The 26721-nt window shown below is 48.3% G+C and overlaps 1 protein-coding gene across 2 annotated transcripts in view; it reads right to left on the reverse strand.

Moving 5' to 3' along the window:
* The window catches only part of BBS4 (Bardet-Biedl syndrome 4), a 614420-nt gene that overhangs the window by 185057 nt on the left and 402642 nt on the right, over nt 1–26721 (reverse strand). For both annotated transcript variants that reach the window (XM_069624617.1, XM_069624616.1), the window contains exon 12: nt 7241–7412. In XM_069624617.1, coding sequence (XP_069480718.1) covers nt 7241–7412 — 172 coding nt within the window. The remainder of the gene's footprint in view (nt 1–7240; nt 7413–26721) is intronic.

Genomic DNA, 26721 nt, shown 5'->3' on the forward strand with positions numbered 1-26721 from the left:
GTGTAGTTTGGACTCCGATGGAGACCAACGTCCGCTGATTGTCAGACCGTTGGTGTGTGCTCCCCACCCCGTGAGTGAGGCGTCCGTCACTACTGTTATCTACGGCCATGGTTGCCAAAAAGATTCTCCCTTGAGAATGTTGTCGTTGCAAGCCCACCACAGAAGATCCTAAGCAACTGCGCTCGGGACTTGCAGAAGATCCGTCATATTCCCTGAGAACTGGGACCACTGAGTTCTGAGTGCCCATTGAAGGGATCTCATTCTCAACCTGGCCTCTGGTACCAGGAAAATGCAGGATACCATGAGGCCAAGCAACCTGAGAAAATCGAAGGCCGGTAGATGTTCGGCATTCTGGAACTTTGTTACCATCTGCTGGATGTGGAGAGCTCTCACTTTGGGAGGCGAGGCTTTTCCCGAGGAAGTATCCAAGACTGCTCCGATAAACTGGAGCTTTTGGGATGGAATCATATAGGACTTCTTGAAATTGAGGGAGAAGTCCAATTTGTGGAGAAAGTGGCAGGTGATCGAAAGATGTTCCTGAGCTTGTTTTGGAGAACTTGCTCTGATCAACCAGTCGTCCAGGTAGGGGTATACGTGAATACCTCCTCTCCTGAGACCCGCTGCCACAACCGCCAACAGTTTGGTGAAAACCCTTGGGGCGGAGGTCAACCCGAATGGCAGAACTCGAAACTGATAATGAGAATTGCCAATCGCGAACCTCACGTACTTTCTGTGCTTTGGATGGATTGGCACATGAAAGTAAGCATCCTGAAGGTCCAATGATACCAACCAATCTTGGAGTTGGAGAGCCTGAAGGATCTGAGAAAGGGTCACCATCTTGAACTTGTCCTTCCTGAGGAACTTGTTCAAGTTTCTTAGGTCCAAGATGGGTCTCAGTCCTCCGTCCTTTTTTGGAATGAGAAAATATGGGGAGTACCAACCCCTGTTCCTCTCTGCTACAGGTACCTGTTCTATGGCACCTTTCTCTAGCAGAGTTAAAATTTCCTGCAACAGGAGAGGATCTGGAATTTTGACAGAGTTGGCTCCCGGTGGATGATTGAGACCTTTTTAGGAAGGGGAGACTGTACCCTTGGGCTACTGTTTCCAGTGTCCAAGCATCTGAGGTAATGCCTCGCCATTCCTTCAGATGCTGAGAGATCCTGCCTCCCACTGGTGTTTTGTGCAACAAGGTCACAGAGGAATTTGGAAGCGGCAGCAGGAGTGGCTGAGGGTAAAGATGCCACTCCTGAGGCTGATTTTGCACCTCTTCCTCATGCTCCACGAGGGAAGTTTCTTTTGCCCCTTTGAGAAGCCTGTCCTCTTCCTCTACTAAATGAGGAGTGGTAACGAAAAGAACGACCCCTCCAGGAAGATGAGCCGGAATAGGGTTTTAGAGGCTGGCGCATGGAGGCGCCAAGCGATTTAGCTGCCGCTTTCGAGGTCTGAACTTTTTCTAGGCTTTCATCAGCTTTACTGCCAAACAGTCTCGAGCCATCAAAGGGCATGTTAAGGAGTCTGGCTTGCACGTCTGGTGCAAGCCCCGACTTCCTCAACCACGCAAATCTGCGTAGCACAATGCTTGCAGCCATGGATCTGCTGATACTATCAGCAGTATCCATTCCAGACTGGAGACATTCCCCCATTGCCTCCTTCCCGTCTGACTATATTCGGGAAGCCTTCCCTTTCCTCGCCTTCAGGAATATGATCAGCCGCCGCCGAAATACAGTCCCACAGGGTATGGGTAAACCTGGCCAGGGTACAGGGGACATTTATCGACTTAAGGGCCATACTGCCTGACGTGAAAACTTTACGTGCCCAGGCATTCACTTTTTTATCCTCTCTATCTGGAGGGATAGTGGGATATGCATTTTGCTTTGATGTGGATGCTGCCTGAATGACTAGACTTTCTGGAGTCGGATGTTTGTTTAAGTATTCGGGATCCGTACCAGCTGGTCTGTATTTCTTGGGGAAATTACTATCTGCAGCAGCAATGCTCTCAGGCTTTTCCTAGTTTTTCTCCACTGTCCTCTGAAGCGCCCTGTGAAAGGGGAGAACTGGATCTTTTTGAGGACCTCTGACAATTATATCCGTCATGTCATCCTGTTCAAAAACAGGTGAAGTGTTACCCCGACCCATATACTCAATTACTCTGGTCATAAGACTCCTGTACCCAGCGCCTGCATGTTCTGCAGTATCAAGTCTGGCAAACTCTAATTCTGGGGAAGTGTCAATTCCACTGGCAGAATGTAGAGTGTCACTCAGGTCTCTCATTTTAGATTCTTGATCAATGAGTTCCTCAGGAACTTGCTTTGTGCCATATGAAACTCCAAAAGGAGTAACTTCCTCTTCCTCCAAGCCAGATTCCTCATAAACTGAGGACATGGACTTAAAAAAGTCTGATCTGGGCAACAGAGTGAATCTTCTTTCTTCCTCTACCATATGCGTCGAAGGAATAGAAAAATCCTTCAAAGTTGTCGAAGGAATCTTCGATGACTTCGAAGATGACTTCGATACAGGCGTCGAGGTTGTTTTTGGTTTCGATGCCGAAACGGTCAACGCCGATGGCGTCGATGAAATCGTAGAAGCCTTCGACGACTTATGTTTTTATATGGCACCGGAGAGGTGCTCGACTCTCGAAGAGTCCTCGACAACTTGGCGTCCTCGACACTACTGGTTTTTACCATGGTAGTCTTAGACTTCCCTTTGTCGTCCAATGGAGCGACATTAGGAGTATAGCTCTTCCGAGATTCATTCGAGGGGGTCGGGCAGCATTCTCGAATACCTCCATCATCTTTTTACGAAATTCGTCCCATTTTCTGGGAGAATCGATTTTGTCGGACATCGAATTTCTTCGGTCGACTCTAAAGAGGATGATGATGAGGGAGATCTACGTCTCCTCTTCATTTTTTTGGACGAGGAAGAAGAGTGTCTCGATCTACTCCTAGATCGAGATCTCTTGGAGTGCCTATGGCGATCCGATTCCTTCGAATCAGTTGCTTTATGTTTTTTGGACATAGCCTTCTTAGAGGCTTCCCTCCCCACCGACAGTTTACCTCTCCTCTCACGAAGAGCTTTCTTGGTCATGGATTAGCAGGAACCACAGTCGTCGATCCGGTGACTGGAACCGAGACACCAGAGACAAACCCGGTGAGGATCCGTGATCGACATTTTTGATCCACAATCTACTCACTTCTTGAACCCAGTCTTGGGTGTCGAAGGAGTCGAAAATGACATTTTCTTCACAGAAAATCTCAAGCGCGCCGTTCTCGAAAGCGAAGCGAATAGAAAAACGGAACTGAAGCAACGGGCGCGGCACAAGCTATTTATACCATTGGTGACGTCGACAGAGTACGGAGTCCGTCGAGGGACAATCGACGTCATGACCTCGAGCACAGCGCCCTCTGCCGAGAATTATTTTTTCCAAAGCAGGGAAGCTGGAGATAACGATTTATCATAAGATGAGGAATACATGGGAGGACACAATCCATTCGAAATGTGTGTTCTACTTCACCTCAGTGGAACTCTTGGGCTTTGTCCCGACCCCACAGAGTATTCAAAAGAGCATGAACAAGGTACGAGCAGTACTTTAATGCCATAACCGTTGAAGGGACAGGCCAATTCAGTCCTTCTTGGGGTTTGCCAGTTTTTATCAGCTGTTTATCATTTCTTTTCCCAATATAGCCATTCCACTGACAAGGCTGTCTCATCCATCGGTACCCTTTGTATGGAATATAGAGGCAGAAAAGGCCTTTCAGACACTGAAAGAGGCCTTCACGACTCCAGTCCTTCAACATCCAAACCCTTCTCTACCGTTCGTCGTGGAGGCAATTGCCTCTGCAGTAGCCATCAGTGGCATCCTTTCTCAGAGGTGTCCCACGCAACAGTTGCATCCAGTAGCATTCTACTCCTGCACCCTCTCCCCTTGTGAACAGAATTATACCTTCATGGAATGCGAGTTATTGGCAATAAGGACAGCCTTTGAAGAATGGAAACACCATCTCTTGGGTACTAAGCATCCAGTCCTTGTGTATTCAAATCATCATAATTTGCAGGCACACTCCCATGCCAAGTGTACCAGTGCACAACAAATCCGTTGCCATTTATTTTTTGCCATTTGAATTTCACAGTCACCAATCGACCAGATTGCTTAACTTGCAAGGCTGATGCCCTATCTGGGTTAGACGCTGGCGCTGATCCCCCATGTTTTGAGTATCTGATTCTGCCGAAAGAAGCAGTAGTGTGTGTTTGTGCCATTTGTACCCCCTTGCTGGACACCATTTGGATTTGGGCTAGAGAACATCCTGCTGATGTAGAAGCTATAAAGGCCCAGGTCACTCAGTTTGCCGTATGTACAAGATTGTCTGGACATTCCTAAGAAGCCACTCACCTAATGACGCTATAATGGTCTCACAATGCCAAATTGGCAGCCCACCCTGTCCAACAGAAGACCTTGGACCAGCTGCGCAGGAGGAGAATGACTACCATTTTGTTTGTGGTTGACACCTTCACCAAGATGGCTCCGTTCATAACCTGCCAGAAAATACCCGCAGTAGCAGTATTAGCCGCTTTGTTTTTTGATCATGTTGTCTGCCTTTTTGGTTTACCTTTCATCATTATTTCAGACCGAAGGACCCAGTTCCCATCTCGATTTTGGCATGCTTTGATGGGTTATTTAGGAATACAAGCACGTTTATCTTCCCCCTTACCCTCCCCAGATGGATGAACAGACCGAGAGGGTGAATGCCACTGTGGAACCATTCCTGCGGTGTCTGTCTTCAGCATCAAGATAATTGGTTTTCAGCTCTCGGAGCAGCTGAATTAGCATATAAGAATACCATCCACCCTTTGGTTGGGTTTCCCCCTTTTTTGGCCTTTATGGACAACATCCGCGCTCTCTGCATCAGGAACCGGTTATGCCTGGGACAGTCCCTATTGCTGGCGACTTGTTACATTCTTTGTTGCAGATGTGTTTGGCTGTTTACCAACATCTAAAAAAGGCACAGAATGATACTAAATCATTAACTGACTTGCAGCATCGCTCACTGTCGGAGTAAAGTTTGGCTGTCCGCCACGCACGTGTGAATGCGTAGTAAACGCAAGCTGGTGCCTTCAGTGGCACCGGGCTCACCGAGCATACCAGGCTCGGCACTGACTGCATGCCTGTGCCTCTCCTCCCTCCAGTCCCTGCACGCATGAATGCACAGCGCCTCCGCTTCCCCTCATCTTGATGTGCACTACAATTCCCTGAAGGCCATTCAATCTGTCACTTGGCACTGACGCACCACGTCATGCCACGTTTCCCGGAACTGGACGCATTTAAGGAACCATCACTTTGGAAACTGTGCTCCTCAACAGTGTTCTTCCCGCTGTGAGTGGTGTTGCGATTCTTTGATTTGTTCCTGTATTCTCTGACTTCGGCTTGGTTATTACTGGATTGACTTGGCTCCCCCTGTTGGTTTGCATTTTGGTGTGCTATAACTTTCTCACAAACTCCTTTTTTAGCTCTGGAGTGCATCTTGGATTCACTTGCCTGTTGTGTTGCTTTGGGACCTGTTCCTTACCTGGAACTCAACCTTGTTTTTGTTCTTCTGGATTGCTTATGGATTTTGCTGAACTGTGCTGGTTTTCCTACTGGAACTCAAGAGTGTTTATCCTGGTTTCCTGGATTTAGTTTTCTTCTAACTTAGTTCTTGTCCTCGTGCTGTTTGGGTCAGGTCCCTGCGTTTTAATCTGTGGACATTTCCACCCGTTGGCACCTGCGTCGGGCAGGCATCTCTGACCTATGGACTTGCATTAGCTGGTAGGAATACTATTAGGTGCATCAATCTTTTGATCTCCGGAATCAGGTAGGATCACTATAAAGGAGAAGTTGAAGATCTTGGCTGCTCCCACTGATTCCTTTAGTGAATGTCTTAATGGCATTTCTCTACTTTTCCTCCCCTGCAGCGTCTGCTGGTTCCTGACGTATTCCTGCCTTTTCGTGGAGCCCGTGGCCTTGCAATCACCTTGTATCTGGTATGCAGCGCTCTCAGGAGGAAAGTCTCCCCGGATTGGGGACTGCTGTCCATCGCATTACTAGGAGGGGCAGTACTACTTGCGGAGGTCCTATAGTTCATGACAATATGTAACGGTGTCAAGTTGAAGTTTAAGAACAGGGTTCTTTAGACTGAATCCATGGGAAATGTGCTGGAATTTTGTAGTGATGTGGAAGACGCTTATGTTCATGATATTTTGGATTTCTGTTTTGACACAAGAAACAGGTTTGACAAAAGTAAGAGTTTCACTTTTGCATGTCGTTCCATGCTAGTCCATCTGTTTTCTCCTTTTAGTTTTTTCCAATGCTCCTGCATTGCAGGAAATGTTGTGAAAAGACATTGAGGTACTTTTTGGGAAAACAATTTGCAAACACTGAAACAGTAAACTGGAAGGCAATAAAAAGAAAATAATAATTATAAAATTACACTTACATCCAGCACATAGGCTAAGATATTCACAGTATATGAATATCATTGAAGAACTTGTGATGTTAACTACTTTACAATGACTATTGCTGAGACAGTGCCGGATATGAACCACGATATGCAGAGTACTACAGCTGCTTCTGAAATTTTAGTTGATGAGGACTTGCATTCACGTACCAATGAATGATTCTGACCCTATGATCAAATGGCATGGAACACAATAATAACGTGGGCAGAGACAGTAAGTAGACCTGATATGCCCAACCTTGGACATCTTCTAAAAGCTACATGTATCATCTTAAAATGGACTAAAAGAGCACCCAATGCTGCTCAGAACTGGATTGGCAATTATCCTCTATATACATACGAATTTGCAGTGGACCATGTGGTAGAAAATGCAGATAAGTGGCTTGCCGGAGTCAAAGGTGCTGACGCTGGGTGTCAAGTGCACCGTCTGTTCCATATCTTTAAAAAAAGTTTAAAGTCTATTTTTTTACGTAGGGTTGAATTTAGAAGGTGCTGGTGGCCAGTGAAACACCTGCTTCTGACATATGTACTTAAAAGGCTTCAATCCAGTTGCCTTTCAGGCTGTATGGCTCAAAGGTTGAACCTCTATCCAGAACCGTTGAGAGCAGAAGGACATCGATTATTTAAAGTCAAAGTTTGCACCCTAAAACAAAGCCCTGTAGGAATGATGGTGATTAAGTGTTTCTGACACAGAGAAAACGTTATTGCTTCCAGAAAAGCCTATGGAAAAGCAGACTGCAAGCCAGACTCACCTGCCAGCAACATATAGAGCTCTCCTCTCCGTGGCTGCAGGTTGATGGCAGCACTCAGGAAGTGGAAGGATGAGGCGTACTGCTGCATTGTCAGGTGCACAAGCCCAAGGTTAGACAGAATTTTCCAGTCAAATGGTGCTAGATAATTGGCCCTCTTCAGACAGCTGATAGCCTTTGAGAAAAATATAGTCTGAAGTTAGGAGAGCAGGCAGAGGGCATTGGAAAGCACAAAGGACAATACATACCATACTTGGCAACCAACTTACATTTAGTAATATAGTCAGCATAGGTGTGAGCACAAACAAAGATAAGTGGACAAATAGAAGCAGCAAACAAAGTAGCAAACACACACTGTCACAGATGGCGGTAAAAACTACCAGACTCAGAAGGATGGTTCAAGGTTGTAGATTTAAAAAATGGGAAAATATATGTTTTTATTCTGGTTAGGGTGCAGGTAGGGTACACTAAAGGGCTTCTTCCTCATGCTCTAATGGGCTCCATTCACCCTAACCCAGGAGTCCTTAATCACAGGTTTGGCAACTAGCAATCAGTAACACCACCTACCAGCTAAGGCTAGTTATGGGTGAATGCCTAAAACCAAAACATATATAGCTCCCTCTGTGATTCTCTGAAGAGTTTCCTAACCTAACAATGCCCAGGTTTTTTTAGTGGAAATTATGTTCCTTACTTCACTAATACCAGAAACCCTGGTCTGTTTTCTCACCCAGTAGTTCTCTTTCTCTCCTCTCTCTGATCTTACTACTCTCTCTATTCTACTCTTACTCTCCCCATCTCCATCCTTTCTCACTCCCACAGTTCGCCTCCCCCACCCCCATTTCTCTCCCATTCTGTCCCTCCTATGTTCACATTGGCCCATAGTGAAAAGGTGAAGGCTGTACAAGAAACCTAAGTGCCTAAGACAGAGAAATATCTGAGAGACTTCCTAGGGTTAGTAGGATACTATAGATGAGTTATGTCTAGTTATTCCTCAATTGCCTCCTGCCTCATTGATAAACCTAAGAACACAGATACCCAGACAAAACAGTCCTGAAGATCAACCATGTTTGACAAACTTAAAACAATCCTATGCAGTGAACCAGTATTAAAAGTGGCAAACTTTAATAAAGAATTCATCTTACAGACTGACACATCACATGTTGGACTAGTGGTCGTTTTTTCCCAAAACCACGATAGCATTGAACATCCGATCCTTTAAATCAGTCAGAAGTTGTACCCTAGAGAAAAGAACTGTACCACTATTGAACCTGAGGCCCAGCTATAAAGTGGGCAGTGTCTCATTTAAAATACTATCTCACGGGTACGAAGTTTAGGTTGATCACAGACCTTTCTCCACTAACATGTATGAGCTTAAGGAAGGACACTAATGCACGAGTCATGCGCTGGTTCAGACATGTACAGCCCTATTGTTTCACGGTAGAACACTGGAAAGGAAGAGACCAGGGGAACATAGATTTCCTTTTGTGTTTCACAAAAGATGCTTCGAGAACCAGCAGCATTAGGGGAAGGGTATGTGATGAATCTAATGTTATCCTCGCTCCTTTCTCCGAAGTAGTCTCTCTCTGTGTAGCAAGGGGACGGCAGACGCTACCTGATTCAGACCCTGGGGGTGGCTATATGAGGGAGGACCACCTTGTGGGAGGCAAAACTCATAGATAAGGGAGGACGCCATTGGGAACAGTCACATACCCCCTGCTCCCTCTTGGGGAGGTTTCCTCCATTCCTTAGGTTTTAATGGCTTATTGCACCACTGATCCTCATCCATGTACAGAGTCCAATATTAATATTCTCCAACATAATAACCAGAGCAATACATTAATTACTGAGATGTAGAAGAGGCAGGGAGCAGTAATGATTACTCCTGGAATAATCCCATATCAGTTTACTCAACAACACAAAGAATCATTCAACAACTACTGAGATGAGGAAGAGACAAAGAACAGTAAAGATCACTAAGGCCCTCCAGATAAGGTGCGTTTAAGGCCTTTTTACGCACAGAAATCTTGTCAATAAAGCCCTTTCAATTATTCCTTGCGTACCACTTACACAGGCTATTTATGGCAGCACCCATATAATTCATGGAGCTCACTGGTGACAGCCTGGCTAGCGGCAGCTTGCAAATCCACTCTTTAGTAATCGACACAGTTCCTTTGAAAGAAGCAACTGGGATGAGGCCTGATCTGTTTAATTTTTTTACACTCTACTCTGTTAATGATTCTATCAAGATAATACTTCGAGTAATGTAAAAAGGAACTTGTGTTTTGTTCACTTTGTTCAACTACCGACATTTTGTAGGTTACAGTGTTATTAAAGCTTTGCTTCAGGACACAAGTAGTATTGTGTAAAATAAAAATGGTCTTAAAAAGGGCTGCATTTCTGCTTAATTGGATTTAATAGAGGCAGCGTAGTTGCAGCAGCATGGGCATTTCATCCTTTGTTTTCTTTTAATCACAGAAGCACGCCAATTGCATGCATAGCTAGGCATAGGGTCTGAACTTTAAACTTTTGGACCACCCACTGCAAGCAGGTATAATGGATACAGGTAGAAGCAGTGCTGTATATATTTTCAGTGGCACAGATTGTACATGTACCTCTCAACAGGACTGCTATATGTTCAGGAAAAGTAATCTAATTTTTCAACAGAGCTGCTATACCGTACGCATGTCATGTCACAATGCCAAATATTCACAGCAGGGCTGATTGCATGATACCCACATTTCTTTGCAGGACTGCCATGTTTTGGGTCAGTACCTGAATTTCCTAACAGAGCTGCTGTTAAGAAAGCACGAACATGTGTTGGCATTTTCTGCAGCGAGCTAAAGTACAGAGCAAGAACAGTGTTTGAGCTTTTCCCACCAACCTCGGACAGTGTGAAAAGATGGCATTGCTGTCATATACTTCAATCCCTTCTACTCAGTCTTGCGCTTTTTAAAACGTCTGCTTCTCCCATGTCCGTTTACTGAGTCCCACTGCCAAAAAATCTAGCACATTTCAAAGCCTCATTATGAATCTCCATACTAATGTAGGACAGTCCAAACAGGTTTAGAGCTTTTGACAAGCCATTTATGTCAGGCAAGCCTCACATGGAACTGCCAGTGCCCCAACCCTATGTGCCTTTCAGTGTCAACAGCCAGTTGGTAAAGGCAGCTCAGTGGGCCAATAACCCTGCTGCAGAGATTATTGTGCAACTTGCTAGTTCAAATCGTGTTAATAGGTGAGTTAGTGGGTCTGCAGAGATATGCATTTAAGATGCAGCTAACATTCAATTGCAACACAGTTGACTTAAATTTTGACTTATCAAAAGGACTACAAAATGTTCAGTGAATCCGACACACACACATTTCATCCAGTATGCTCTACTTGTAATGGCTCATAACACAAAACTCATCAGAGCTGCTATACCTGTGATTGCTCAGGACACAATTCTTCATGGCTGCTATACCTCTGATGGCTCAGAACAGACATCTCATTTGGGCTTCTATACCTGTAATGGCTCAGAATAGACACCTCATCGAGGCTGCTACACCTGTAATGGCTCATAACACACATCTCATATGGGCTCTTGTACTTGTAATGGCACAGTGTCGGTAACGCACCTGCATTCAAGCAAGTGCTGTATCTAGTCAGACAAACCTCTAACTCTATAATTCCCAGCCAAATGGCCAAAAGAAGGTTTACACACATCTAAAAAGTAGCACCCAATGGTAAAGCTGCACTAGATTGCTAAATAGAAAAGGCATTTTCAGCTTTTTGGATATTTATTGGTGCTATGTTAAAACACAAACAGAAAAACAGGAGAGGAAGAGCAACTCTGAACCTAAGCAATACAGAAGAACAAAGGTGTGGCAGAGGAGGGAGGGGGCGAAGGGACAGAGAACATACCAGACAATCCAAAACAACAATTCGCGCAACGGGAAGACAGAACAATGAGCTACATGATAGGGCAACAAAGAAAGTGTGAAGGGAAACAGAGTTAATAATTGGACAAACACACACAAGGAGTGAGGGATAGAAGCACAGCAAACAAGACATTTGGAGACAGTAAAATAAAACACAGATCAACAGCAGGTGGGGAGAGATGGAAATAGAAAAGCAAGACTAGAGAAGGGCAGACCAATAACATTAGAGACAGTGCAAGAAAGATAATCAAAAGGAGCAGCAACCACAACCGAGAAAATGAAAAAACAGATATAGCCAGAGTAATGACATGAGAGAGAGGAAGAGGAGTTGTATCAACCGAGACAGCGCGATATAGGAGGGAAAAAGCAACAATAAAATGCAGAGATGGGAGAGGCAGAGTGACAGAAAAACCGACCGCAAAATGTGGTATTGCAACACTTAAGGGTGAGAGGCAGAGCGTCACAAAGTAAGAGACAGGGGAAACAAAGTAGCAAAGGGAAGGAGAGATGTAGCAAAAATATGGAGTGGCTGTCAAGCATGTAGTGCCAGGCAGCAACAATAGGCCCGAGAGGCAGGGAGTGATGCTGGTAGAGTGAGGCACTTGATTTATGAATCACCCGATGTAACTAGCTGGCATCTGTAGTAACTCTAAACAGAGTTGTGCCCAAGTATCATGAAGATGAAGCTGGGTAGTATGCATCTACAAAGTTCTTGTGTGGGGAAAATGTTTTCCACACGTGCAATACATTATTTAGAACCACTTTGAAATACAGCTGTATTATCACTTATGTTTCCGAACAAAGTTTTAATTTGACGCACAAATCGGATAGTTGTAAGGCACTTTTGACTCTCTTGCGATGAAGGAAAATCATTTTTACTCTCTTGAAATTGGATTTACTCTTAAATTCCAAAAATTGGGAGTAAAATAATGCCATTGCAAAATCCTATCTGGAGCACTGCCTATGCTGAAGTCTAATCTTTGGAAACTCTTTAGTCAGACTGGTAGATTTAAAACCCACACTTCCGACAGCAATGGGAAAGAGCTTCAGACGCTGAGCTGCGTGGTTTCCTGCACAAAGACCGGCTGGAACGTTGGGGGAAAAGACGCAGCAGAAAACGCTGCAAAGCTAATCTGCCCAGCAGGAGAACGAATCAGAGTGCAGAGGACGCACTACCCGAGAGGAATAGGCAGCAGAAACGTACGAACGGCAGGGCAGCGGCGCAGCAGATGACAAATTGCACACCAATCCCACAATTCGATGAGAAAAGAGGGAGAAAGGCGTGACAGAAACTTGGAGCACCCAGTAAGCACAGGGAAGCTGAGAGGGTTACCGAGTTGCCTAAAAGTGTGCGCTGCGTCGACGTTGCTATCAGTAAACAAAGTCAAATATGTGAAGAGGCTAATAAATATAAAAGCTATACCACGAGGGAGCAACATATGTGAAGCTAAACGATCCATAAGCTATTCCACGAACAGGTCATTGAACCTGCATCTTAAAAAAGGGACAGAAAGAGAAAAGCGAGTAAAGGTGAACGAACTTGAAAGAGGGGCAAAAGCCTGATATATGAAGGAGAGAACCATTCAAGAAATGATAGGCCAACATTGGGCTGTTATTGTTTCATTGGTAAAAGAGACTTGTAATGAAGATATATGAAAGTTCTGGCAGGTAGGTACACCAGGGGAAGATACATGTGTAAAAGACTGTAGATTTGGGATACAGGACATATTTTCACTATGGGCATCTTGACAACGGACAGACCCATTCTTTTTTGGTTGAGGTAGGGAAATACCTCTTAGGATAGTGATAGTAAGGCATTTCCCCAACCCTTTTGATTTTGAATAAATGTTAATAGCCGAAACTGTAAGTCCTCAGTGTCTGCGTCTCACTCCTGGCTCCCCACACCATGATGATGCCAACTGTTGCTTAACTACATTTAGAACCCCCAAAAGTGGATGTATATATCTATTTGAAAGTAGCTGTGTGACAGTACTTACATGAAAAAATGTGTATTTTAAAGGCCTAATATATCATTGTATATTTTTGTACTTCTATAACTGAATTCATAGGAGTGTTCCTTATGTGCTTCATTGCAGCCCATTGCAGCCCTAGACCACTCTCACACCTCTTGAGTCTAAGCCTTACTGATCTGCTATCCTATATTGATTGGGTTTGGATAGACTCAGTGTCTTTCCTCACCTTCAGGAAGGCCCTAAAAACTTGGCTTTTGCCTCCTGCACCCTGACTTTCTCCCACCCGTTCTTTCCCCCCCAAGTCTCGTCTCTTGACCAGAGAACACTCACACTCAATGGCTCAACCAAGATGTTCCTGCCCGGGCGACCAGCAGGGAGATGGGGGAGTTTATCAGGGACATCGCCCATCAACAGCTTGCCCTTTCTACCGAGGGAGGCCCCACTCAGGCATCGAAACCAATTGACAGCGAGGTAAGACACAACGCCCTAAATCTCATTGTCACTGGTTGCATGCAGAAACCTGACAGTGTTCTCCCACCTACTTGCCCAGGACCTTCCATTCAGGTGGCCTGGGAAGGGCTATCGCTTTTGGATCCTGACCCTGGGGGTGGACAAACAAGGATCACCCGAGTGGAGGGTCACAAGGGACTGGGAGGAGAATACCTGAGGGCAAGAGATGGTATTCCCCCTCTCCCTATTTTCGACCAGAACCCCCTTCCTCAGCATTCATGGGATATTTTCAATCCCATTCCATCTCCCTCTCCCCATTTCTGACTAATACTGGGAAGAAGAAGCGGCAACCGAGAGTAGGGAGGATTACCTGCAAGAAACACTTTGAGAAATAGAAGGAAGACTGCCACTTACCACCATTAGGTTGTACCATTAATAGAGTCAGGCAGGGTCAGGCATTTACCACCCAATACTCACACCTGACTCCACTTGACTCCCGTTTTAAGTAGAACAGGTGTGGTTTTGCACAATCAAGAGAGCGAGCTGGGAATCCTGATCGAAGCCGAGAAGCCAAAGAGCAGGGAGCTGCAGGGAGGGAAGCCTGGAGGATCTGGAGGAGAGCGGCGTGCTGAGATGCTGGCTCTGTGTCTGAGAGGGGCTGCAGCGTGGCTAGGGAGCCAAGTCTCCAGGGAGCCAGAGCAAGGCAGCCTTTGTCCTGCTGGCGGTGTGCAGAGAAGTGCTTGTTCCCTTGGGATGTGTGCCGGTCCCAAGAGGGTCTGAGGGGCAGGTGGTGAGACCCTGTCCTTGATCCCATATGCCCAGAGAGACCGCTCGCCAGCGCAATGCTACCCAGTGAGTTTCAAGTCAGTAAGCGGGAGAAACTCAGGAGTGTGCGGCTAACTGGAGCAGGAAGGGAGAAAGACAGTTTTTGCAAAGTGGCAAGAAGGAGAAAGCAAGAAAGAAAGCAGAAAGTGAATGGAAAGTGTGAGAAAGGTGCTAAGAGCGCAGAAAGAAAGCAAAAGACTTGAAAGTGAATAGGATGGGTGCGAGTGACCTGAAAGTAAATGAAAGGCGCAAGTGAGCACTGAAGAGCGGACTAAGTGCACCACCCCCGCTCCCTTGCCTCCTATGGCCTCTCACCCCCTTTTTCCTCTCTCTCTTCCTTCTCCCATGTCACACCTAATGAGCACACCAGAGTCGTCCGCTCCATGAAGGTCTCCTCCAAACAGGTTTCCCCCTGCTCCTCCAGAACCATCAAGGACAATATTGGCTCTATAGCCCCTGTTGGCTTCTGCAACCAGTCTTTTGCCACTGGATCCTTCCCCCCCTCCCTCATGCACTCCCTTGTGCGACCCTCCTGAAAAAACCTTCAGCAGACCCCACTTGTCCAGCCAACTACCGCCCTATATCTATCACCCCTTTCCTCAGGAAACTCCTGGAGAAGCTAGAAGCTTTGACACGTCGACAATATTAACATTGCCTAATGTCACCAGTTTTATTGGGGGGGAAGGATGGTGGGACATACGGAAGAAAGGGGACTAAGGACTAGGAGTAAGTTAGTCACTACGCTGAGTAACTTATAATTACTCCTATGGCCCGTCCCCTTTCCTTCATACTGTATGGGCGAGGACAACTGAATGTAGCCCCAGGGTGGAGAGTTCCTTAACACAGTCTTACCAAATGCCACATCTGATATTGAGCCGGCATCCAAGCAGTAGTGCTTGCAGAAGGCCAAGGGCATAGCCCATGTAGCCGCCTTGCTGAAAAACTGCCACGGGATGTGCCTCTTGAAACCAACTACTGTGGCTTTAGCTCTGATTGTGTGGGCATGCATATTTACTATTTGTGCTGCGCCTAGAAGGCCTCCTTGATGACATAACCATTCACCTTGCTATGGAAGCCTTCGAGGCTTGACAGTCAGGCTTTGACCCACCAAAGGTGACAGAGGGCATCCGATTTGCAGCTGGTCTTGGTCCTGTCCAGGTAGTATCTCAGCGCATGCCTCACATCCAGACAGTGCAATACCCTCTGAGCATCATCGTTAGGGTCCACGAAGAACGCTGGTAGCACTATCTCCTCATTTAGGTGAAAAGAGGAGACGACCTTGGGTAAGAACGCGGGGTGAGTTCTAAGCACCACCTTGTCCTTATGAAAAGTAGTATACGGCTCTGAAGCCACAAGCGCCTGGATTTCACTGATCTGGCATGCCGAGTTAAGGCCCACCAGGAGGGCCGTCTTAATGGTGACTAGCCTGATGTCTGCGGACACCATAGGTTGAGGTCCCACACAGGGTGTGGTTTCTTGATAGGCAGATAAAGCCTGGCCAGGCCCAGCAAGTGTCTTAACCACCGGTTTAGAGGATGAAAATACCTCCTCCTCTGAGTTCCTGTAGGCTCCAATGGCTGCCAGATAGGTGCGGCATGTGTCTACCTGCACCCCCGAGTGTGCGAGGTGCGCCGAGAAGGATAGCACATCGTCCAACATGCAGGTGAACTCATCAACCTCCCTTGATTCCGCCAAGTGACAAAACCTGGTCCACTTGCATTTCTACTGGCTCCTGGTAACATCACTCCTAGCCCCCTGTCTAATGTGTAGGTTCGCCTGTGACAGATGCAGATGCCTCAGTGTGACCTGTTCAGGAACCACGCTGCGAGGGCTAACTTCTAGGGGGCGGGGTGGATGACCATGCCTCCCTGCTGAGAGAGTAGGTGTGCTGGGCCCAGCGGAAGGTGCACCAGGGCCTGATCCGAAAGGCTGAGTAGTTCCAAGAACCGTGGCCTTGCTGGCCACAAGAGAACTATCCGGATGATACGGAGGTGCCGGGCCTCCCTGATCTTGCAGATTACCCTGTGGACCAGGCTAGTAGGAGGGAAGGAAAATGCGTTCATGTTGTTCCACTGGATCTGCATCGCGTCGCCCAGAGAGCTCCTGCGCTGCCCCTGCCAGGATGTAAATTGGGGGCACCTCCTCTTGGACTAGGTGGCGAAGAGATCCACCTGAGGATGACCCCACTTGTTGAAGATCCCCTGAAGGACATGTTCGTCCAACTGCCATTCGTAGTTGGCTGCACCTAGCTTGCTGAGCCTGCCTGCCTCTAGTTTGGACTCCCCCGGGAGGTGGATTGCTGCCAGGTGCATATTGTTTACCAGAGCCCACTCCCAAATGTTGACTGCTAGAGTGCAGAGGGGAAGAGACCTGGTGCCACCCTTCTTGTTGATGTTATACATGCTGGTGGAGCAGTCCATTTGAATGAGGATCGCCTTGCCACTGACCATCAGGAGGAAGGCTTTGAGAGCAAGCCAGATGGCCATCAACTCGAGCCAGTTGATGTGGACCGCCTGCTCCTGATGGCACCATACTCCATGCACACTGTGGCTGCCCGAGGTAGCTCCTCAGCCCTCTAGGAGGAGTCTGTGGTGATGGTGACCTGAGATGCTGGTTGACAGAAGGGCCTGCCTATCCGCAGATTGTTGTCCGTGCTCCACCAGAATAGGTATTGGTGGAGATGATGTAGGATGAGGACCTTCTCAGCCTGGGAACCCCTCTCCTGACTCCAGGAGGTTGCAAAGTGCAACTGCAGTTGCCTAATTTTGAGCCTCATATGCGGCACTGCCAGGCGATATGCCGCCGTGAAGCCCAAGATGTGCTGGTACCACCATGCCGAGGTCACTGCTCTGCTGAGAAAATGTCCCGTGGCCATCTTGATGGCTGCGATCTTGTCCTCTGAGGGGAAAATCCTCTCAGAACTCGTGTTCCAGATAAGGCCCAGGAAGGTTAGACTCTGCATGGGCGCCAACTGTGACTTCTTGAGATTGATGGAAAATACCAGCTTGTGTAGTGTACCCATGAAGGCGGAGGCGGTGTGCTGTACTGCCTCTGGAGACCTTGCCCTGACTAGCCAGTCATCTAGATATGGATAGATGTGATACCCCTGCACCCCGAGTGGGGCTGCAACAGCCTTCATCAGTCTTGTAAAGACCATGGGACCGAATTAAGGCCAAAGGGTAGAACCTTGTATTGGAAGTGAACACCCATGATCCTGAACCTCAGAAAGGGATGATGGGGTTGCCAGATCGGAACGTGTAGGTAGGCATCCTTCAGATCCAGGGAGCACATCCAGTCTTCCGCACACAATGTCTCCACTATTAGCGCTGGGGTAACCATCATGAACTTTTGGAGAGCAAGGGAATGGTTCAAGGTGGAAAGGTCCAACACAACTCTCAGGCCAGCCTGGTTCTTTTTGTGTATGGCGAAGATTTGTGAATAGACGCCCAGACCCCCTCTGGGAGGATGGAACTTCCTCCACTACCTGACTCTCTACGAGCGAGCGTATTTCTGCCAACAGAGGTGCTGTACCAATCTGTGGGAGCGGAGGGGAGGAGTGAGGAGAAGGAGGGATAGGGAGCCGGAAGCCCGTGGATACTACGGAGAGGATCCATGGGTCTGTTAACATTGTCCACCAGCGGTGAGTGTGAAGGGCAAGCCTGCCCCCCACTGGAGACTCATGGATCCGGATGTGTGCGTCACAATTTCTTGCCCTCTGAGGTTTGGGCTGAGGAGGGGGACTGGGAAAAGCCCCTGTGAGCCGACCTGTGCTGCTTGTGCCTGTGCTGGCTCTGGGATCTGTTCGGTTGTCAGGACCATCTCTCTTGGAAGCCCTTGAATCCTCCGAAAGACCAACCCTTTTCTGAGCGCTGGTGCACTTTGCTATACGTCTTGGGGGTGGACTTGGTGAGGATCGATAGCAATAGATAGGTAGCAATCTGCAAACTATTATTTTTCTTATTGAGTTCCTTGTCCGTTGTCAAATGGAACAGATTGACCCCCTCGAAAGAAAGGTCCAGTATATGTTCCTGGACGTCAGGGTTGAACTTAGTTACTCTTAGCCAAGCCGTCCTTCTAATGTCGGTAGCAATGCAGATGGCACGAACTGAGGTATCAATGTGAGCCACTGTGGACTCCATTATGTCTTGTGACACTATTTTGGCTTCAGCCAGCCCCGCCTTGAAGCGAGCCTGGCTCTGCACAGGGAGCTCAGGTAGGAAGTCAGTGATCTCCCGCCAGAGCCACTGGTTGACCGCCACCAGCATGGCATCCGCATTGGACTAGCGCAGATGGAGAGTGGCATTGGAATAGGTTTTCTTTCCAAACTCCTCCGGGATCTTCTCCTCCTTACCCAGGAGTGCTGAGGCTGATGTAGCCAAGGACGATTGAGGCTTAGAGTAGAGTGATGCTGCTTTCACTGAGGAGTGTGGTTGGGGGTGCGCTGACAGTAAGAGGGGATCCTCTTCCGTTTGCCTAAACTTATCCTCAAGACGCTGATTGGTAGGCTGGGTAGAATGTGCCATAAACCATACTTTTTTGGCAAGCGCCACCACGTCCTTCTGCAGTGGGATTCCCGTTCTAGCTGATGAGCGTAGAGTGAGAACTTCTGCCAGTACCCACACCTCTAGTTGTTCCACCTGTGGCTGTGGGATCCCCAAACACTCAGCCAGGCCCACCAGGAGTTTGTGAAAGGCATTGGCTGATGGGTGACGGGGTTATCCTCCTCATCTGTGACCATCATTGTGTATTGCTGGTCGGGTGCAGCCAGAGGAGTACTGGGCGCAGGAAGCTGTGGGGTACCGATTATCAGCGTTGAAGGCTGCTGCGGCAGTATAGACGGGGCTGCTGTGACTGGTACAGGCATGGGAGCCGGTGTCATAGGGACAAGCGCATGCGCCTGGAGCTGTGCTGGACCCAAAGGAGCTGGACCCAAAGGCGGCATGGCTGTGGGTGTCAGCGGCTGTACCAGAGGGAGCATGTCCCTGATCACATCCCTAAAGATGGTACCAATCTGTGGGGACCTCATGAGAGTAAGTAACTTCTCAAAGAACCTGTCTTCACAGGCCGGCAGAGTGCTTGATGGGATAGGCATAGGTGCGGGGCCCTGAGGTGGCTGAGACCTAGGCGTGCCCCGTCTTGCTGCATGGGGCGAGGAGTATCTGCCCTGCGAAGTTGATGGGTATGCTGTGGGCCAAGTGACAGGCGTTGACCAGTCCCATCTGGAAACTCTCTCCCCTACCTGGTCCCCGAAGGGAGATGGTGTTGGGTGAGCCACCATGTTGTCTAGCCTGGTGGCCATTTTGTTTTGCTGCATGCCACATGCCTGCGTCGTGGTACTTGCTGAGCTGGGCCCAGTTTCCTCTAGCACGCACATCGGTAGAGGTTGAGGCCTACCCTGCAACTCAGGTCGGTGCCTGATAGGCGGAGTGCCCTCGGCTGTGGAGCCGGTAGTGCTGCGTACAGGCGACCCCTCAGACATCTGTCCGGTGTTAGGGCATAGCCCCTCAGGTTGAGACCTGGTAAAAGAAACTTGTGGTCCCTCAGCAGAATCACCGGTAGGCCGGTAGCTGGATCAGCCTTGGTGTTTCTGGTGGTCGTAGGACCTGTTAAGTCATTCCCGCTCGTGCACTTCCTAGGAAAGGAGTCGCCCTTGCGGGGTACGGAGGAGAACAGTGCACCTACCTTGGACCTGGTCTTCTACTTCACAAACGTGTTTAGGTCCTCTGGAGGCGACAATCCAAAGAGCTCCCCCCACCTGGCTAGTCTGTTCTTGAGGGCGCACAGTGTCAGAGCGTTGCACGTGGTACAGCCATCCCAGCCATGGTCAGGGCCAAGGCAGCGGAGGCAGAGGGTATGGGGGTCGGACATTGGGAATGGACCCTTGCAGGCTGGACACCTACTGAAGCCTGTGATCGTCGACATCCCCCAGGGAGGAGCGCGGAGCCAGAGGAAAAAGCGGTAGCTGACAACTGAAAGAGAAAAAGAAGACAAAAGTACTTGTCTGGGGAAGAGCGCGTGGAATTACTAGGCCAGAGACCTAATCCAGGAGCGCTAGTGAAAGCGGTCCATTCCCGTTGACGAGGAAAAAGAGGACTGGGGAGTGGCGCCGGTATGCGTAGTCAGAGGAGCGCATGCTCCCAGGGCCGCGCCCGTGTGTGCATTTAAATTTAAAGGGGAAGTTGATTTTTCTGGTGAAAAAGGTTCAGTCTCCTGTCCCTGTGAGGGACACTCATACAGTATGGTGGAAAGGGGACGGGACGTGGGAGTAAGGGGGGGAATACTGCATCTCATCATCGGTTATTTCACCCGCACTCCCCAAATATCCCTCACCGAAGTGATCCTCTCGCACTGGTCCACCCCCAGGGTCTGGATCCAAAGGCGACGGCCGTGCCTTGGCCGCCTTATAGAGAGACCCCCCCAGGGACTAGCAAGCGAGACACCCTTCGGTTTTTCAGATAGCCTTCACCTATGCGATGTTGCTGTATCTGTTTCGTAGGGAAACCAGCAAAGGAAATGAACGTTCCCCTGTTCTTTAACTTTTCGGTGTTCCACAGCAAAACAGTATTTATTTATTGTTTGCTTGTTAGGCGCTTATACAGGAAATAAATTATGTTTCAAAGCGCCCACACGGCAGCAGGGAGGGAACATGGGGTAGCAGTACAATTAAATACAAAAAATACAGACGGGGAAGGGGCGGCCAAACCTACTATTGCTTGTGAGTATTCCGAACATGCAAGTGCAGGAGGGAAGAGGGCAGTGGGGTAGATGCTGAGGTGCCTGTGTCGAGGGTGAGCCATAGGTGAAGTGCAAGGCATTGCAAGTGCTATGCGGCCAGGAGCTGCGTTGGGTGGAAAGTGCGAATCTCCAGCGTGGAGGGTGTACCGAGCCAAGTGCTGACGAAAGACAGATGCTGGGGAGATTGGCTGTGAATGGTCAGAGGCCCAGAGGAAGCATAAGGGTCCAAGACAGCAATCACAGCAACTGTGGAGTTAGCAGAGAAAGGAAGAAGGGAAGAAAGAGGAAGCAAGGAGAGTCTTGAGGTGGTGTTTTCGGAACTTCAGAAGGTCCTGGACAAGGCACAGAGGGAGGAGGAAGCTGTTCCAGAGGTGGGATCCAGCAGAGGAAAGGGAGCGGCCTCCTGCTCTCTGTTTAGCGAAACGCTTTACACAAAGAGTTGGTGCCAGAGGAGTGTAGAGGTCTAGAAGGAGAGTATTTGGTGAGTGAGTTGCAGATAGTCTGGTCCCCAACCCAGACAGCCTTGTGTATGATGCAGACGGATTTGAATTTAAACCGTGCAGCAACCAGAAGTCAGTGGAGGCTTTCTAGGGCAGGAAAGATGCAGTCCCTGGGCTTAAGGTCAAGGATAAGGATTGCTGCTCTATTCTGGATTAGCTGAAGAGGTTGTAAAGCGGAAGAAGGTAGATTGAGGAGGAGACTGTTGCAATAGTCAAGCCTATAGAGAACCAGGGACGGGAAACATTGAGCTTCTGAGGGAAGTGAGAAATGGGAGAATTCCTTTGAGAAAGAAGAGTTGGAAGTAGGACTTCTTGTCAATGTCCTGCGTGTGAGGGAGGAAGGATAAAGAGGAGTCAAAGATGACTCCAAGGTTTCTGGCTTCAGTAGAAGGAGCAGGGGGAGAGCCCAAGATGGGAGGCCAGAGAGAAGGGAAGGAGGGAGCAGGGGTCCCAATCTGAAGGATCTCTGTTTTGCTGGCACTGAGGCAGAGATCATTGGAAGAGCACCAAGCCTGGATGGCATACAGGCAGTCAGAGATGAAGGACGGTGCGAGTGACTGAGCAGGAAGTCTGAAAAAGAGTTGCGTGTTGTCTGCATGACACTGGAAGTTGAGGGAGGAGGAGGAGATGAGGCCTGGCAGCTGTGCAAGGTAGATGTTAAAGAGCCAGGGAGAGAGTATAGATCCCTGGGGGACACCACAGGTGGAGAAGGAAGTAGGAGAGGAGAAGGTGCCCAGTATGACATGAGAGGAGCGGTCAGTTAGAAAAGAAGTCAGCCATTACAGTGCCTGTTCCGAGATACCAGGGGTATCGTGGAGCCTTTGTAAGAGGATGGAACAGTTGACAGTGTCAGAGGCAAAAGAGAGATCCAAGTAGAATGAGGACAGCTGGGGTTGCCGTGACTCTGGATGCTCGGAATCCAGATTGATGATCATGGAGACCACCTACAAGTTCAGTGTACAAGTTGAGTTGGGGCAAGGCCAGTTCTCCAGCAGTTTCCCCCAGAAAGGGGGTGATTGAAATAGGTCGGTAGTTGGATGGACAGGTACGGTCTGCTGAAGGCTTTTTCAATAGTGGGCGCACAATGGAGTGCTTGAGGGAAGAGGGGAAAGAGCCAGCAGCGAAAGAGTGGTTGCAGAAATCAGCGAGTGCAGGGGCAAGAGAGCAAAAGCTGTCCTTGAAAGTTCTGGACGAGTAGGGGGGGACCTGTTTGGAAGAAGCCTTCATAGAGCAGACAACTCTGATAACTTCTTCAGGTGTGACACGGGTGAACGTGAAGGGGGAAGGAGGGGTAGTGGTAAAGGGACTCAAGGGGCTGTGCGATGGGTTAGGTGGGTGACAAAGTGAGTGGCCAGTACATTGCAGAGGACCTAGGAAGGAAGAGGGGAGGATGAGACTGCGGAAGGGTTGGCTAGCTCCCTGCAGATTTTGAAAAGTTCAGCCATGTTATTGGATGCACCAGATGCCCGTGCCTGAATGTGGGCCCTTTACTTAGCACTGATGACAAGTCTTATTGCCTTTGAAGCAGGTGGCAGTCCAGTTTGTCAGAGGGTGAACCCGAGTTTGCCACTTCTGTTCCGCTGCTCTGCACTTTCGTTTCAAGGCTACAAGTTCAGAGTCATACCAGGTGTTGCGGTTAGAGGCAGGTTTCAGGCGGATTCGCATAAATGGGGCAAGGATGACAAGGGAATTGGCGATTGCTGAGTGAAGATTGCTGAGAGCAGAGTCAAAGGTGGAGTCTGAGGTGGGAGGAAGAGGGGATGAAGGTAGAGACAAAGGCAGCGGCTGACCCTCGTTTCATTGGGCGAATGTTCGAGAATGAGGTTGGCAGGGCTTTTGTGAGTGCAGTAGGAGGACTGAAGGGACAAAGGTGGGAGGCGGGGAGAGCATGGTGTAACCAGGAGCGACAGTTGACCAGAAGGGGAGTGAGCGAGAGGTTGGAATCGATGATGGCGTCCAGGGTGTGTCCAGCCGAGTGGTTAAGAGCAGAGGTGAGGATGGAGAGGGAGAGAGAGGCGCAGAGCTCAATGAAAAGAGTGGATATGGTGAGGCAGAGGCGTCCAATTGGATGTTGAAGTCACGCAAGAGAAGAAGGTTGGAAGTGGATGAAAGTAAGGAGGAGCAGAAATCAGCCCATTCAGAGAGGAACAGGGTGGTAGCACCTGGGGCCGGTAGATGGAAGCAATGGTCAGAGTGGAGGAGGGAGAGATGACCAACTTGCAGACCAGGCTCTCGAAGGAAGTATAGAGTTGGGTGGGTATGATGGAAGAAGAAACCCACTCTTGATAGATTAAGGCGACCTCACCGCCAGCACAGTGAGGTCGAGGCTTGGAAATTATCTTGAAGCCGACAGGGAGGAGGGAGTCAAAAGCGCAACAGAGCTGGCATTGAACCAAGTCTCGGTGAGAGCGAGAAAGTCGAGGTCAGTGTCTTCAAGGAGGCAGATGTCAGCACAGTGTTTGTTGGCAGAGCGGGCGTTAAGAGTTGCCAGGTGGAGGCATTCTCTGCCTTTGAAGGTTTTCTGAAGAGGAGTATAGGGGCGTGGTTCTCCGGTCAGAGGGAAAGGGACAGTCAGAGTGGTGAGGGTAGAGGCAGCCGAAGGAAGGAAGTTGATGAGGGAATGCAGGATCCGGTCAAAGAGTAGTAGTTTGGGTTGAGGACCCTGGACTAGGATAGTGCCAGTGTCGTAGACTTTAATGATGTAGCGTGAGGATGAGAAGCCAGCCAAGAGGACTTCCCACTTGGTCCCACTGTTAATGGGAGAGGAAGTGAAAGGGGAGAGAGTAGAGATGAGGAGTCCAAAGAGCCGGAGAGGGGACAGATAAAAGGACATCTGTGAAGACATCTATGTAGGTTGCGCTGACACAGGTGTCTGCATTGGGAAGACCAGGGTTTGCACGTAAGATGTATTTTTTGTGCTTTTTCATTCCGGACTTAGTGAGAGGGGGGATAGGAGATAGAGTAGCAATTGGAGAAGATAGGAGAGATGGTTAGTGCCATTAGGGTGACAGAGGAAAATTGAAAGGAGAGGGGTGACAGTTCTGACCTTATCTCACAGGTGGCCTAGCAGTGGCAAAGACAATGCAAGGAAGTTTGAGTCCAGGAAGTAAATATACACAGCTAAATACGATTTTCAATGAAAAGCCACAAATGCAGCACATTAGGGTGCAGGATGTACATACACACAGCTAATTTCGATTTTCAATGAAAGGCCACAAAAGTAATGAAGTTAGAGTGCAGGAGAGCAGGATGTAAATATACACAGTTAATTTGAGTTTGTGTAGAGGACACAACAGAGAGAGAAGAGAAAGCTGAAAAGGTTGAGCACATTGAGATGTACATAGATATTGATCAGGATGCTAGTGGAGGAGGCAAAATAATAGTTCAACCATCACTCACTGAAGGGTCATAGTTACTAGGGGTGCTGAGGCCCGAGTTCATGGGAGAGCAGGATGTATCCAGCAGGCTGCCGCTCAGTTTGCGGTGGGGAGAGCGTGTGGCGGCCCTCCCAGCCCTCTTAGGCCCAGACAGGCACAGACAGGACCCTTAGGTGAGGTCCTTCAGTCGTGGCCCGGCTTTGCCTGCCTGTCTGCTGTAGGCTGTAAAGTGACAGCAATCAGCCAAACAGGTGGCCTGGTGCTGCCTCCAGGAGCACAAAGGACTGCACTCTACCATGGCGGCCATCTTTAGGCGCAGAGGAAGCCATTTGGAGAAATATGCTTTTCAATGGAATTACGCCCCAAAACACAGCACATGCAAGAAAATTAACATTCAAATAAAAGCTTTGCAAAGATGGGAGTGTGCGAATTTTAGGATGTGGAAAGGCGCGCCCCACAAGCCTCACTGTTCGAGTAGGGCAGCGTGGTGCAAGCCCCAGCTCCCTGTAGCATCGAGGTGATGAGGGGGTTTCTTGAGATGCAGGTCTAAGAACCATTGCGTGACTCGAGGGTTGGAGTCCTTTTGTTGTCAGGGGTGAGTGTACATTTTCTCCCTAGATGGTAGTATCGAAGATGAAGAATTGCCCGTTTGATGGCAAAGGCTTCCAGTTCCAACACAGAGTAGTTCTTCTCTCAGGGGAAGAGTTTACAACTAGTGAATAGGATGGGGTGTTCTAAGCCATTGTGTACTTGAGATAATACTGTTCCTAACCCGGTGTAATACAAATTCCTTTGAGAAGTCTACTACTTTTAATATGGGTTTCTGGCATAAGGTTTGTTTCGGGTTATTGTAACAAGCATCGGCCTCATCAGTCCAACAAATGTTCCGGGGTTCCACATTTCTTCATTTATCTGTCAGTTGTTCTATCTGAAACATTTGGTATAAACCTGCGAAAATATCCAATCAAACCTAGGGATGCCCTAAAATCTCTCGTAGTCTTGGGTGTGGGAGCATCTAGGACGGCATTCACCTTTTCTTGCTAGGGCTGTACACTACCATTCCCTACAAAGAAGCCTACGTATTTCACTGCTGACTGAGCCAGCTTACCTTTTGTTGGGTTGGCAGTTAAACCAGCCTCTCAGAGGATTCTCATAATAGTGGAAAGGTGGAAAAGATGGTCTTGCCAAGTTTTACTATAAATGGCTGTTGTCAATATAGGCCCCACAGAAATCAGAATAAGGCTGTAACATCCTGTCCACAATTCGTTAGAAAGTAGCTGGGGCCCCATGCAACCCAAAAGGAAGGACTTTGAATTGGAATAGCCCTATTGGCGTTGAGAAAGCCGTTTGTTTTCCTTTTCAGATGCATAAACAGGGACCTGCCAATATCCTTTGGTTACATCTAGGTTTGGCAAGAATGTGGAATTTTTCAGTTTATCTATCAAATCATTGATATGTGGCATAGGATAGTTATTGAAGGAGGAGATGGTGCTGAATTGCCTAAAGTCTATGCAAAACCTCCAAGAATGATCGGCCTTAGTCACCAACACAATAAGGGAGGACCATGGGCTAGAGAAGGGCTCGGTGATATTTGCCTTTAACATTTGTTTAACCTCGTCAATCATTACCTGCTTTCGTGCTTCTGGGAGTCTGAATGACTTCAAATGGACCACTTTCCCCTTTGGAGTTCTAATATAGTGGTAC

This window comes from Ambystoma mexicanum, chromosome 11 (genome assembly GCF_040938575.1).
Source record: "Ambystoma mexicanum isolate Mex_15411 chromosome 11, UKY_AmexF1_1, whole genome shotgun sequence".
In the NCBI taxonomy this organism is placed as follows: Eukaryota; Metazoa; Chordata; class Amphibia; order Caudata; family Ambystomatidae; genus Ambystoma; species Ambystoma mexicanum.